This window comes from Sceloporus occidentalis, unplaced genomic scaffold (genome assembly GCF_023333645.1).
Source record: "Sceloporus occidentalis isolate IW3139 unplaced genomic scaffold, rSceOcc1.0.p SCAF_1, whole genome shotgun sequence".
Classification (NCBI taxonomy): Eukaryota; Metazoa; Chordata; class Lepidosauria; order Squamata; family Phrynosomatidae; genus Sceloporus; species Sceloporus occidentalis.
In genome coordinates this window covers 193,257,437-193,272,729 of record NW_028316981.1, presented here as the reverse complement: position 1 = coordinate 193,272,729, position 15,293 = coordinate 193,257,437, and the positions used below count along the sequence as shown (strand labels likewise).

Genomic DNA, 15,293 nt, shown 5'->3' with positions numbered 1-15,293 from the left:
ATTCACCCCTGTTATTTACCAGTGGAAAAACTTGGTCTAGGGATTCTGGAACTGTTCAGGGCCACAAAAGCGTCTTGGAGTGGCGATTGCTTATAATCCCCAGATCATACTTTGCTCACCCTGAAAGAAAGAAGGCATGAGGAAACAATTATAACAGAAGAATCTTTATATATATATAAAAAAATAATTGTTTTAATAATACATAATACAGACAAACAAACAAATGTAAACATAATATTATCTAAGAGGGAGATACCTGCATGTTAACTTCTTACATGTAACATCTCTTATTTATCTATTATATACATTCCATAATCTCTAATCCTTGATGGTTTTGTTTTGAACAGAATTTTAATGATCGCTCTCAATCTGGCTCCACAATTTTGACATTTTCCCCAATTTCTTTTCATATTGTTGAATTGACTTTCCTGCAATAAACATAGACAATCTATCCATGACCGCAAGATCATTTAGTTTTACTATCCATTCCTCTAGCATTGGTATTGTATCAGTTTTCCAATACCTTGTGTTCACCATATGTGCAGCTGTTATCATATATAAGATTAGACCTATTTCCTCTCGACTCAGTAAATTCTTTTATACTTCCCCCACATGTGGTACATGGTGCCTGGTTTGTCTTTACATTTCCAACAACTATTACTATTATGTTTTTTCATTATTGCTGATCTGGTTGGTATCATATACCATCTATAAAACATTTTGTGAATTTCATATTGTTTTTCCCTACATTCTCCCAGTTTACTAAGGGTATTTGATTTCCAATATTTTGCATCCACTTAATCTTAACTACTTCCCCTAGGTCTCTCTCCAGTAACAGCTTGTGGATTTTCTTTATCAGTTGTTTTTTTCCCCCTTCCTTTATTATTTTGTCAAATTCATTCAATTCAGTTTCTATAATAATGGAAGAATCTGAATTGGTTCAGTTGTGTTCAGTTATGGCTTTGTTTTAAGCAGATAGGAGAAATAGAGGTTTACTTTAAAATACGAGTTTCACGGTATTCCTTCAGTGTTTTGAGTAGGAGTTAAAGGCAGGGAGGGCAGCAAGAGAGAATGACACCAGTATTTGAAGGAAATGAAAGACTTTGGGATGGGCAGGTCCAAGAGCAAAAAGGTCACAAAATAGGGAAAGTGGAAATAAGAGCACAAAGTAAGGTAAAATCATAAAGAATTTTAAATATAGGAAGACAGCATAGGAAGCTGTTTCAGACCCTTGGCCAACTAGAGCATTGTTATGTATGCTGACTGACACCAGCTGTCTCTGCTGTTTCAGAGTAGAATATTTTCCAGAACTAGTTAGAGATGTCAGGCATTGAACCTGGAGCCTTCTGTATCAAAGCCTGTGCTCTACTATTTAGTCAGTCTGACTTGTATGAAGGTAAGCAATATCCACTTGTATCTGTTTCTGACCGTGCATGAGCACCATCAGAGCTGTTTCTCTGCCTTTGGTTTCAGACCCTTTGAACACTTCCCATCCCCTTCCCAAACATACAAAACCTATTCTGTCTTCCTGCTCCCCAGTCAGACTCACAGGCAAAGGCAAAGAAATTGTGCCGGCTGCAATACAGAATGGGAAATTATTATACAATTGGAGTAAGAGTAAGTCTTGGTGATAGAATTTTGGACAGAGGTGAAAAGACTTAAGTGTTCCTTAAAGCAAGACCAGAAAAAGAAAAGATTGCAGTAGTCAAAGCAGGATGTGACAAGAGTATGAACCACTGCTTTGCTACATCCATTCAGTGCGTGCTGGTGAGCAGTCTAATCTGTGTTTGCAATTAAGTGTGTGGATTAATGGCAGTTCACCTCTGTCAGTGGCTGAAGCTACACCAATTTTATATTGACGCTTCCCAAAACAAATGAATAAAGCATTGATGACTTTGAACCCTCATTCGGGAACCTGTCTTCCACTCAGAATTCCCACATGAGTGTGTGTAGCTGTTTCAAGAAGCAGATACTTTATCAACACTTTGTGCATTTGTTGAGTGTCATACCATTTGTATTTAACCAGAGCAATCACATCTGCCTTGTAAGTGTGGAGCCACTGATAAATACCACTGCAAGGTTGTTTGATTATATATGCAGCAAAGAAACATGGCAATTGCCTATAAGATAGATAGGGAGAGACACTTTGAACAAATTAGAGGAAACATGACTTGGCATCTATCTAATATAGAGCTGTAAATGGCTGCAGCATTAAGACAAGAGTTGTGGTTGTCCTTATATTGAGCTTTTTTCTTGCTCAGTAGATTGGTAAAAACCCAAATTTGTTTCCTAAGCTGCTTTGTGTGTAGTATTTATATTTCACTGTAAAGAAACCTATATTCTCAGAAATTGTATGATCACACCTAATTTTTAACAATTGAGTCTTTGTGTGTTAGCCTTATAGTTTGACTTTTAGATTTTTCTTGCAGAAATTGCCAATGACCGTACATGCATTTCCAAAGGCATTCAGAACTATATTCTAGTTATAGATGTTTTGATGTCATGTTGTGATACACTACAAGGTCCTTGAACAGACTCTGCAGCCTGCATTTATTTATTTTTCTTTTGAAAAACAATAACACATTTCTTCCCTACAGTGCCAATATATCACTTCAACTTGGATGGCTATAAATATACTTCAAAAAAGGTTGGATTTAATGTTATATGATCTCTGTGGCAAAACCTCTTTGGGTAGGATAGGCAAAGGCAGTTGTGGCAGGCTGCATCTGCCCAGCTGGAAGTGACTGGGTGACTTCGCCTCACTTCTCTCTCTCTCCCTCAGGATTCACCCTTAAAAGCTTATGTATGTTTTAGTCTGTTTTTATTTTTTTATTGTTTAATCTCATTTTAACTTTTGTACCTTGTAAATTTTTAACAATATGTTTTTTATTAATTTGCTGTAAGCTGCTTTGAGTCCTGAACTGGGATAAAGGTGGGAATAGAAATAATAATAATAATAATAATAACAACAACAACAACAACAACCAGCTGTTTCCATTTTTCTAGGGTTTCGGGTATGCAAAGGACCCAGACTGCCATGCTTTTCTGGCAGTTTGGGTGACTGGGTTCATTTCCTTCCTAAAAATTCAGCCTCAGAAAATTAAATAGAGGGGGTCTGGTAGCTCCAGAAGCTTGGAAACTACAAAATGGGAGACAGGGGGCTGCATGTCCCCTGGTTAGATGGGTGTTTGTTAATGGAAGGACAGCAACAACTGCTGCTCCTCCATCTAATTCTCCTCCTCCTGCAAAGGGATTGGAATCTGAGCACTGTGTTTTTATGACATGGTTGTAATACTTGTTTGTTTATAGGAAGCTGCTGTTCATTGTTTCCATTGATTTGTCCATGTAGGCATTGTTTTGTCTATTCTGATGCAATCAGAGGTATTTCCCTGCCAGTTGATTCCTTAAAGAGATGGCAAGCATTGAATCTTGGACCTTCTGCGTGCAAATCATATGCTCTAACAGTCCTTTTTGAGGAAGAGGTTGCCTTATAGGAGGTAGTCGTGATTGTTATAGCTGACTTTCTGTATGCTGATCGATAGGATTTTCAGACAGGAAATGGCATATACCAAACAGGGAACCTTTTGCATGCAGCACGTATGCCTCCAATGAGATCTGTTCTTGTGCATAGGGGGCAGGCAAACACACAGTCAGTCAGTCTTAGTTTTCAAAACATCATGTCATTCTGTTCCCTATCATGTAGTTGTATGATACCCTTGCAACCAGCCCTGTTCCATTTTGCCAGTCATCTGCAGAACTCAGGCCCTTACCTCCTTCACTGATTGCAGTGTCACATGGTTTTGTTCAAACTCCCTACAAGCAGGTGGGCTGCGTCTCTTTCTTTGACATACAGCCATAACATACTGGTGTACAGTATTAATGAGGCAGAAAAATGCTGCTAAGAGTATCTCACATTGACATTTTATTTCAAGGTGAGAACGAAGCTGATTCTGACAGTGATGAAGAGGAGGATGATAATAAAGAGAAGTCAGCAATTGAGTCAATCAGTCAGTAAGTAATTGTAATAAATACACAAAATGTAATACTGTGCAGAAACTGTATTTTAACTTTGTCTTTTGCTGAGCATTCCACCTGCAATGTGACTGCAATCACAACAAAAATCCTAGTTAAAACCTTGGAAAAGGTTTAAGGGAAATGATTGGGACTGGCACTTGGATGGAACCATATGAAATCCTAGTGAAAATGTATGAAAACTTTCTGAAATATTGCTGTACCCTACAGAGGTAAAGTAAAAAATTAGCAAAACATTTGGGAAATGAAATTGTGCAAAATTGTTAGTGAAATTTTTGAGCATCTTGGTAAATATTTGAGATCTAGGTGAGTCAAAGTGAAATGCCAGTGAAATTTTTATTATACCTTTGCAAAATTTTGTAAAACACTCTGACATTGCCTTCAAGAGAGAGAGAGAATTCTAGGCTTTCTTTGCTCAGATCCTGTCTTTTAATAAGTATACTATCAGCAAGGCTATAGATATGACATTTCAGTGTTCTCTAAAGCAATGCTATCAGAAAATAACATAATTCAAGATGGTTTTGAATTAATTTTTGAGGGATACTCATTATTATGCACATGTAATTGTAGACACCACATTAAAAAACTAGCTCAGCATTGAACTGGTAACTTCATTCTGTCTGTAGACTTTATTAATAAATTTCTTTTTCCAACTAGAACAAGGGCCCAATGTATTTTGATGAAAAGTTATATTAACTGGGGGAACCACAACTCATCTTTACATGGTTTGGCCACAAGGTGGCAGAAAAGGCATACATATTAAACTATAAGTAGCACATTATACCAAGAAATCTTGTCCAGACCGTGCAAGAATTGCTCAGTGACAAAAATGTTTTGGACAGCAGATTGTCTGTATTAGTATGTGTACCTTTTTCCTGAAGTGGCTGATATAAACCAGGTGCCACAAAGTTTCTCCAGCTGGTTTTGTAGCAGAATATTCATTTGTTATAAATTTGAGATAAATACTGCATGTCGAATAGAGGCATTTCCATAACCCGTACTTTAAAAAAGCTACATAATTAGAAATAAAGAGGTGACAGTGGTGCTTCTGCCAAAAGAACAATATTGAGTCAAGCATTATATTTGGCAGAAAGACTCAGGGCAGCAGGAGCCTTATTATCCTAGAACAGATACCCTTTGCAGCTTTCTCCTTCTGCAGACTATAGGATTGTGTCCTGTCATCCTCTGTTTTCTTTGCCACTGAGTGGTATTTGATGGTACCTTTATTAACCAATTCAGGCATTGATGTCTTCATCCTTTGTTTGGTTCTGAATGAAGGATATACACGCCAGGAGTACAATTGTTAAGTACTTTTTGCTGCTCAAGACTATCTGGAACACACAAAAGATGTGTTCCTAGAATATGTGTTCCTAATATACACAAAAGATGTTTGCATAGCTATTACTTCTGCACCTACTCTCAGGGTTGTATATGCTATGCACCAAATAATTTCAAAATTTTGTCCTAGGACAAGGTAGATTCTGCAGCTGAATCCTATAATCAAAACACATAGGTCCATATTTGCTAGGCAGTTTAAGTGCCATCTTCACAGTGTTAGAAGATAGAAATGTTGTTGTTTGGACTGTAAGCAGCAGTCCTCAGGATGCTGCATTCCATACTCAGTGCCAGTTTTCTGCTTGCGTGGCGTAATTGCTGAATAATTGCAGGCGTACATACACCACTGATGTTTCTGCTTAAGCTTTTAAAAAATTTGTAATTACAAATGAATTTGATTCCAGTATAAATATTGGGGCTACTGTGCTGAATCAGAGACTGTTGGTTATATTGAATGGAGAAGTCCTGTGCAATATTTTGTTGGTTTATCATCAGTATAGCCAGAGAGAGAGTCAATGTGCTGGTCTGAGTGTTGGACTATGACTCTGGAGACCAGGGTTTAAACCTTCCCTTGGCTATGGAAAACCCACTGGGTGACCTTGGGCAAGTCATAATTCTTTAGCCTCAGAAGGAGGCAAAAGAAAACTCTCTCTGAGCAAATCTTGCCAAGAAAATCTCATGATAACTTCACCTTAGGTATAAATCAGAAACAACTTGGAGGCACACAACAATAGCCACAGTGTATGGAAACAAATCTTGGGTCAGTGGGAAGGAGTCTTCTTCATGGAGAGCTAAATTAGTTAAGGAACTACTTTGAAATGAACTGCATTTGTTGAAGTCCCTATTAAGGAAATAGATCTATATAGTCATAACTTTGGCATAACACTTAAAGTAATGTAGCTGGATATATGGGTAAGTTATAAGTGAACCTATGAAATGTAAACATACAGTATAATAACACTAATCTTAAAATATTAACAGTTTAACTCAAACCTGCTAGCTGGATGCTATAATAAATAAAATAATAATAAATTTTATTTCTACCCCGCCCTTCCATAGATACGATCAGGGCGGCTTACAAAATTTTTAAAACATTCCAATACAAGATAAAAATACAATATAACAGTTAAAAACATTACTACAAAAACGGGAACAGGAAAACAATAAAATATACATGTCAAGGGCAAGGAAAAGAGAGAAGGAATTTACAACGGTCCGGGGTCGAAAGGGAAAAAGGAGGGCAGGAAAATAAACAGACAATCTAAGGTGGGATGGCCAGCCGGAATAGATATGTTTTCAGCTGTTTCTTAAAGACAGCTAATGAGGCGGTGGAGCGAAGCTCTGCAGGGAGCTTATTCCAGAGAGAAGGGGCAGCAGTAGTAAAAGCTCTCTGTGAGGTCCGTATCAAGTTGGACCTAGGGACCTCCAACAATTTGGTCCCGGAAGTTCTGAGTGTGCGAGGCGGATTATATGGGGAGAGGCGCTCCTCCAAGTACCCTGGGCCCAAGCCATTTAGGGCTTTATAGGTCAAAACCAACACCTTGTATTGAGCTCGGAAGCAAATAGGCAGCCAATGAAGGTCTTTTAAAATAGGTGTTATATGGTCCGACCTGGAACTACCAGCGACCTGTCTGGCTGCCATGTTCTGCACCAATTGCAGCTTCCGGGTTTGGTACAAGGGTTGCCCCATGTAGAGCGCATTGCAGAAGTCTAATCGAGAGGTTACCAAAGCATGTACAACAGATTCAAGGTCCTTTCGGTCCAGGTAGGGACGCAGCTGGCGTATCAGCCGTAGCTGATAACAAGCACTCCTGACCGTCGCATCCACCTGAGAAGTTAGCTGGAGCGACGAATCAAGGAGTACTCCCAAGCTGCGCACCGAGTCCTTCAGGGGGAGCGTGACCCCATTCAGGACCGGGTGACAGATCTCACCACCCGAAACCGGGGAACCTATCACCAGTACTTCCGTTTTCCCTGGATTCACACTGAGTTTGTTCTCCCTCATCCAGCCCATTACCGACGGCAAGCAGGCATCTAGAGGAGAGATGCCATCCTTAGTTACTGCATCAGTCGGAGACATAGAGAAAATTATCTGGGTGTCATCAGCGTACTGATAACACCGCGCCCCATGTCTCCGGATGATCTCTCCCAGCGGCTTCATGTAAATGTTAAATAGCATAGGGGACAAAATCGCTCCCTGAGGGACACCAGATGTGATTGTGTGCATATTATGAACCACCAGATGTGATTGTGTGCATATTAACATTTTATACACTTTACAAATTTTAGACAAAATAGTTGAGGTCTGAAATTGGTTAGATGAATATAAAATCATTTTATGGTCAAAATGCTCATTAAACTCAACAATTGGACCAGCCTTCCATGATTTCAGAATCCTACAGAGAGCTGTATCCTCAAGTGTGTCTTAAAATCTTTCATTTGTTTTCCTGCTTGATATAAAGACATTTGAATATCACAGTGAAGTAATGGATAAAATGTAATCCATTTGAGCTATAGATTCACCCTCTCTGTACAAGAAAAAAAGCTTCATATTTGGGAGAAACATGTAGGAAACTCTAAACAAGGATCTTACCACCTCTTCCTAAAATGTGGCTCATTAATATTTCTTCCTTTTTGGTGCAGATTATGAACTGTGTAAAACTTTTTAGAAGTTTTTAAAGTTTTCTATCAAGAGCTCTGAGATAAGTGGATCTTTGCAGTTTTATAGGTTGTACAACTGACTTCTCATTGGTGGCCCAGATTTATGGCTATCCGCCCCCCCCCCCCCACACTTTTGTATGTGGAGTCTGGAGTATTGTGAATATTTCTTTTTAAAAATAGTGTGGAAGTAGTGATAGTAATTACAAATATATCATTAGTAGCATTACCATACGCCTTCCTTTTATTTATTTATTTATTTATTTATTTATTTAGGTATTTATATCCTGCCCTTAAGCCCTAATGGCTTTCAGGGCAGCTTACAATTATTATTTTTAATCTAAAAGACACGAAACAAAAGGAGAAGGGAATGGTGGAGGGAAAGGGGATGAGGTCCAGTGGTTCTTCTCTCCCTCTGAGGCCTGGACCAAGGCAGATGGATTGGAGGGAGGGCTCTTCCTTCTTCCAGGCTAGTCCTGATGGAGCTTGACCTGCCTGGTGAACTCCCTCTCAGGCCGGCGGATGGCAGTTATGGAGGGCGGAGTCTCCTTCCTTCAGGCTGGCCCTGATGGAGCTTGACCTGCCTGGTGAACTCCCTCTCAGGCCGGCAGATGGCAGTTATGGAGGGCAGAGTCTCCTTCCTTCAGGCTGGCCTTGATGGAGCATTCCTTTTCCTGGGCATGAATGCTTTAAAATGTCTGCTGCTTTGCTTCCTGCCCACCAATGCTGCCACCTCATTGCCATCTTGCCAGCTCCTCTGAGAGCTCTGCTAGAAGAATTAATCGAGGCTGTCCTGTCCTGTCCTGTCCTGTCCTGTCTTGTCTTGTCTTGTCTCGGAGCCAACACGAATCCAGGTCCCTGAGAAAGAGTACAGGAGGCAACAGAACATGGGAGAATCCCTGAAGGATGTCAGATTCACTAGGAAGGATGACGTAGTGTAGTCGGGCCAGTTTGAGTCAAATGCAGTCAAGCAGTGAATCCAAATAACAGTCCGAAAGGGAGATCCAAAAGTGTAGTCTTTAAATGGAGCAAGGTTGAAGGTTATTAGGCAACTTGAGTCAGGAATGTTGCATCCAACAGATAAGTCAGTTGTGAGCAACAAGTTCCTGGAAGGAGGTTCCAAAATTTCTGGTTTGTTGTCAGCATATAGCTGTTCCTGATTAATGAGCATTTAGTTCTTAAACATTTTCTTTCCTTTGTTTGGCGACAGTAGGGACTGTTAACTTTGTTTGCATGATAAGCTACCTGATCACATTTCCTTTTCTATACAACTGTTAAAGTGGCACGGACCCTGCTTTCTTTTATAGCTGGGTACATTAAAATATAAACATATATGATGTATATTTGAGAACCAATGTGGTGTAGTTATTTGAATGTTGGACTATGACTCTGGAGACCAGGATTGGAATATCCACTCAGCTGAGTGACCTTGGGCAAGTTACACACTCTCAGCCTCAGAGAAGGGCAAAGGCAAACTCCCTTACAAGTAGCCAAAGGCCAGAAACAACTAGAAGACACACAGGAATAACTAGGGAAGTGTGTTTCATGAAGTAAAACCAACAATAACATAGTGGTGGTGAGAAATTATGTATAGGATGAAGTGTTCAGTTTTAGAAATGCAAAAGGCTATACTAATTCAAATGTGCTCTTGTTTGTTTCCAGGCAAGACAGTAGCATAGATTCAACTTCTTGGTTGAAGGAAGACAGCAAATTGGAAGGGATGGACTCAAAACAAGGTAGGGAGCAGAGAAGGCCAACATGGCTCAATACTGTAGAATTCTGGGAATTGTACTTTTGTGAGATATTAAGCCTTCTTTGACAGAGAGATTGGGTGCCACAACAAACCACAAATACCAGAATTCTATAGCATTGGGCCATGGCCGTTAAAGTGATGTCAAATTGTATTATTTCTGCAATGCAGATACAGCCTAAGACTTCTGGGTAAGTAGACTTTAAATATTCTAAGCCTGAGCTATGTATTTATTTGGGGGGAAAAGTTGAATTTTCACACATGCAGGTGCTGCAGTCTCCTGTTAATTGTCAAATGAGACACTGGTATTGGATAAGGGTGGCACGGGGAGAAGCAGGTAAATAGGCACCCTGGTGGTGCAGTGGCTAAATGCCAGTACTGCAGCCACAATGTTGTGCGTTCGATCCCAGAGCTCCAAGGTTGACTCAGCCTTTCATCCTTTCGTAGGTCGGTAAAATTATTATTATTATTAACCTTTATTTATAAAGCGCTGTAAATTTACACAGCGCTGTACATGCAATCTTTTAGTTAGACAGTTCCCTGCCCGCAGGCTTACAATCTAAAAAGACACGACACAAAAGGAGAAGGGAGAGGTGGTGGGGAAGGGGATCAGGACCAGCAGTTCTTCTCTACCTCCGAGGCCAGGACCAAGGCAGATGGAATGGAGGAAGGGCTTGGGTTCTTAATGGATGGTCAAAAGGAGAGGGGAATGACAGTAGGGAAGGGGGAAAGTCCAGCTCATCAGCTCTCTCACATAGGCCTCTCTCCCCCTCAAGATGGTGATTGGAAGGAGGGCTCTTTGTCTTCCCAGGCGAGGCCTGTTGTTGCTGGCCTAGTTCTAGTACACAACACGTACACACACAGTCCCCATAAAAAGGACTGACTGGCGCACTGTGTGTCTGAGGTCTGGAAATTTCACTTCCACCTTCTGGGAAGACAGTGCTGCTAGAGACTGAAATTGAGACTTTATGCCTCCAAAGCATGGGCTCACTCTCTCAGCTGCAACTTTTCCATGCAATCCTGGAATGAAACATTTTTTAAAAAGTCCTCTTTCAGTTCCAGGAATAAAGAAAGAATAAAATGAGTACCCAGCTCAATTGTCTTACAGATTGTAAATCACTTAAAGGGTAATAAGTTCACTATTAATTGATATAGAAATGTAAATTCATAATGCTATGTTGTCTGACTGGGTTACAACTACATGTCAGAAGTTTTCATTCAGCATTATTTTGTAATACCAGTTTCTTCTGTGTCCTTAGCCATGGATTCTCTTTGTTGCTCACCCTAGAGTCACCATTCCCAATACAATTTCCTCCAGATGTGTTCTAATACAGTGGTCATGGAAGCTGGGGGTGATGAGGTTGTAGCCCAACACCACTGAAGGAGAACAGGTTGGGGAAGCTTCTAGAATATAATAGTTATGGAGCTCAGAACACAGCTTTCACATGTGACTAACTACAAAATTATTATATTTACAAAATTATTATATATATTATATTTAGTTGGATTAGCTAACCAGTGAAGAGCTTAAGTCTTTTCTCCAAACCCATATGTCCTCCCTCCCATCCAACATTGAATTCTTTCTTATTGTCAGATGAAGGGGTGGGAAGAAGTACAGGCTGAGTCTCCTTTATGTGAAATGCTTGGGACCAGAAGTGGAATAGTTGTATTTGCATATACATCATGAAGAAGGAAACCATTCATTTATGTTTCATATACATCGTATATACATAGCCTGAAGGGAATTTTATACAATATTTTAAATAATTGTGTGAAAGAAACAAAGTTTGTGTACACTGAATCATCAGAAAGCAAAGGTGTCACTATCTCAGCCACCCATGAAGTACATTTTCGGTTTTGGAGTATTTTGCATTGTGGCATTCCAGATAAGGGAGACTTAACCTGCATCTTTTTTCCAAACTTGTCATGGTCATGCAGAATCTAACCAGCATACCTCTTTGCCTTGTGCTGTTAGTGATTATGGATGCTGACATTGCATTGAAAACTGTCTTTTCTATTGAATAAGTATTTAAAAAATTATAAATATATATGTAAAACAATGCACACACACACACACACACACTACTGTACAAGAGCTTGATTTTCAGCGTCTCTCTCCTTGGTCTAGGGATATAAATCTTCACTTACTTTATTTCTACATTCAAAAAGAAATAATTTTAGCAGTTTTCTCTCTCCTGCATGGGAATAAGAGGATTTCTTTGCAATTTTCAATCACTATTTGCAGTTTAAGAGTTGTCTTGGGAAATTTTATGAAAAAATGCATGTTATTTTCTGTGTAGAAAAATGTGGGTTTTGCATGGAAAACTGCACAAAATACAGTACAATACAGAATGTAGTATTTTCTGTGTAAAACCACATTACTGTGCAGAAGAAATAAATGGGTTTTTTTCCTGCACAAACTTTTGAAAGGTCCCACAGTGCAAAGAATTTCCCTTCTTTGTTACCTTTGTAACATACTTTATTTAACCGAGGGTGTAAAAATTAACAAACATTCTTCACTTCTAACTGGGTTCCATGTAGGCCAATAACTTCCATTACTTTATATTCAACAAAGTAAATGACTTGTAAGTCAGCAAGAGGGGAAGGAACAGGGCTTTGTCCCTCTCCATAAAATGGATAGAGTTAGACTGGGGTGGGCAATTGTGTGTTGGACTGCAGGCCGCTTTCCCCTGATCCCTCTGTGGCCTGCACCTTGGTCCTATGGCATAGAAGAAAACCTCCATTTTTATTGAACTCCTCCCAAAATGATGACCAGAAGTGTTATATCATTTCTGATCTCCATGTTGGAAGAGATGCCAATTAAAATTAATGTGTGGGTGGTTGTTTTGTGTTTTTTCAAATGGTAGGTGGATTTTCTGAATAATTTTGGGGGCAAAAAAGGCCAGGAAAAAATGGGTGAGTGGAAGGAATGGTGAGGGGCTTCGGAGTTGGTACAAGTGCAGCCTCAGGGCACCAGATATTTCTGAAGACTCTTTTCCTCATTCATGATTTAGACCAGTGACTCCCAGAACTTGGTCCATTTGGTGTTTTGGACTTCAGCTCCCAGAAGCCACAGCCACCTTGGCCAACAGTCAGGAATTCTTCGAGCTGAAGTCCAAAGTTTGGTAACCACTGATTTAGACATTACAATACTACTATCCTTGATCACATCATTTTCTTCTTCCCACGTTCAGGTCATACTGCCCTAGAGGTCATACTGCACATACCTAGGCCATACTGCCCTAGAGGTAAATGTGAGTGCTGTACCTGAGGGCAGTATTGTGATGAAAAAACACCTCTCTTCTGCATCTGCCAAAGGCTAGTGAGAAGGCTGGTGAAGAGATGGAAATAGGACTGAGATCCTATGGGGACATGCCTTTATAATGAGCAAAGAAGAAAATGAGCTGTTCTGTTGGCTGTTGGGGCTTGACAGGCAACACAACTGTGAGACCAGAGACCAGGCAGTAGTTCCTACAGGGGCATTCATTTCAGCTTTTTCCCTTCTTAGCCTTTGATGCATATGGTAGAATTATCTACAGAATCCAAGGTCTTCTTACTGGAAGAAAAATTTCCAGTAGTTACTTAATGATTTTTTTTAGAAGTGAATGTCCTATTCTTTCTTTAAAAAGGCAAAAGTAGCTAATGGGGGAATTAGACTTGACTAACCTGGTACCATGAGTCATCCAAGAGGTAATACAGTGCTGTGACTTTGTGAAGAATGCTTTAAATATTGCTCATTGCACTCTCTGGAATGACCTCTGAATTGACATGTTTCCTGCAGACTTCCTCTCTTCCTTCTCTGCTATCAGAGGGAATTGATGACTTGTTGTAGGTGATTGCTTCTTTGTCCTTTTTATGACTTTATCAGCCACCGTTTCATGATGGCTTTGGGCAATGACAACACTGCTAGCCAGGATGGTAGTTTTTAAAGAGCTTTTGAGAATGTGCAGGCATAAATTGTTAAACTTAGTAGCTGTTCTTCTTCCACGCTGGAGCCTGTGATGCTGAAGATGAAAAGAATGACAGCCAAGGGGTAAGCAAGAACGAGTAAAAAGTGGTTAAAAAAGAGAAATTAAGTGCCTGGAAATGAATTTCACAATCCTAGTTGAAGGAATAAATACAAGTTATCAAAATGAAAAAGATAATGAGAAAAATGCCACCAGAGACTTTTATTACTATGTAAAATTACAGCTGCAAAAAAAGGAGGGGGAGTAGAAAAGGGAAATGAGGAAGTTCAGCTAATTAAACATTTGTTAGGCCAGTAGGGTTGTGTGATTATTGTGCGCCATGCTTCCATTGAGATTTCCAGCACTGAAGAGAGAACCCAGCCCGATTGAACCTTTAAGGTTTAGGGAGCTTCTCATTCTCAAGGAAAAGGAGAAATTATTTCTCTAAAAAATAGTTTTGTCTCATTCCCCCAGGTCAGCACCCCTTTCACTGGGATCGCTTGACCTTTGGCAAAAAGAAATGAGTGCACTGAAATGTAACTTCTGAACTCTGAACCAGGCTTATTCAGTAGAGGATGTTTTCTCTCTTTGAAGAGATTCTGTTCAGCTGAACAATGTATTAAGTAAATATGGACTAGTGCCCAGTAGCAAGGCAAAAGCATTTCCATTCCTTAATCCTATTGATTCCCATTTCTTTTGATCTTTCACACACTTTGTTTCTGGCAAGTTAAAAGCACTCAGATGGTGTTTGGAGTTCAGGGCTGCCTTTCTGGAGGCAATGTGTGGAAAAGATTAAAAACTACACCTTACAGATTAAAGTTGGACATTTGATGTTGTTTTTGAGGACTGCTCCTTAGAACACTATAGTGAAGAAGATACATTTTGTGTGGGTTTCCATTAACACTTTTAAAAGCCACTGTTTTATTATAGGTATGGTCGAATTATCTAAGAAATGAGAAACTCAGTCATGACTGTGTGGCATAGATTTTTCTGATTTTGTCCATCTGCCTAATAATTGGACAAATGCACTTGTCATTGTGTTCTTTAGCCAAATTTAATGATGTTTTTATCCTGGGTTGCTTGTGAGCTCTTAATTGTAATCTCAGGTTGTGACACAACACAAATTCTATCATTTTAAATTATTATTATTATTATTATTTGTTTTTTCACCCATTCCCTTGAAGAAAGAATCACAACAGTGAAAGGGCTGTGTGTGATTTATTATTAAACTACATTTTGTTTTAGTATGCAAAGGGATCTTGTAGCACCTTTGAGACTAGCTGAGAGAAAGAAGGAAGCTGGTACCATAAGGTTTCATAGACTTAAGTCGTCTTCCTCAGATAAAACTTCTGTAGTCTTAGGTCTATGAAGGTTTATGCTTCCAACTTGTGTCTGTCTCTTAGTTAGCTTCAAAGGTGCTACAAGATCCTTTTGTATACTTAGTTTTATGAAGCCAAGACTTACTGTTTATTGTGACACCCAAATTCAGGCAGCGTTCTGTTGAATGCAAGTTCTTTGTGCATATTCTTCTAAATATGTGATATCCTTAGAAGTATATATGAAATCAGTGG

General features: G+C 39.5%; 1 protein-coding gene across 2 annotated transcripts in view; it reads left to right on the top strand.

Annotated features, from left to right (window-relative positions):
• Positions 1-15,293, top strand: part of CAAP1 (caspase activity and apoptosis inhibitor 1) — a 41,306-nt gene that overhangs the window by 14,962 nt on the left and 11,051 nt on the right. For both annotated transcript variants that reach the window (XM_089487997.1, XM_089488002.1), the window contains exons 4-5: positions 3,933-4,011; positions 9,688-9,761. In XM_089487997.1, coding sequence (XP_089344123.1) covers positions 3,933-4,011; positions 9,688-9,761 — 153 coding nt within the window. The remainder of the gene's footprint in view (positions 1-3,932; positions 4,012-9,687; positions 9,762-15,293) is intronic.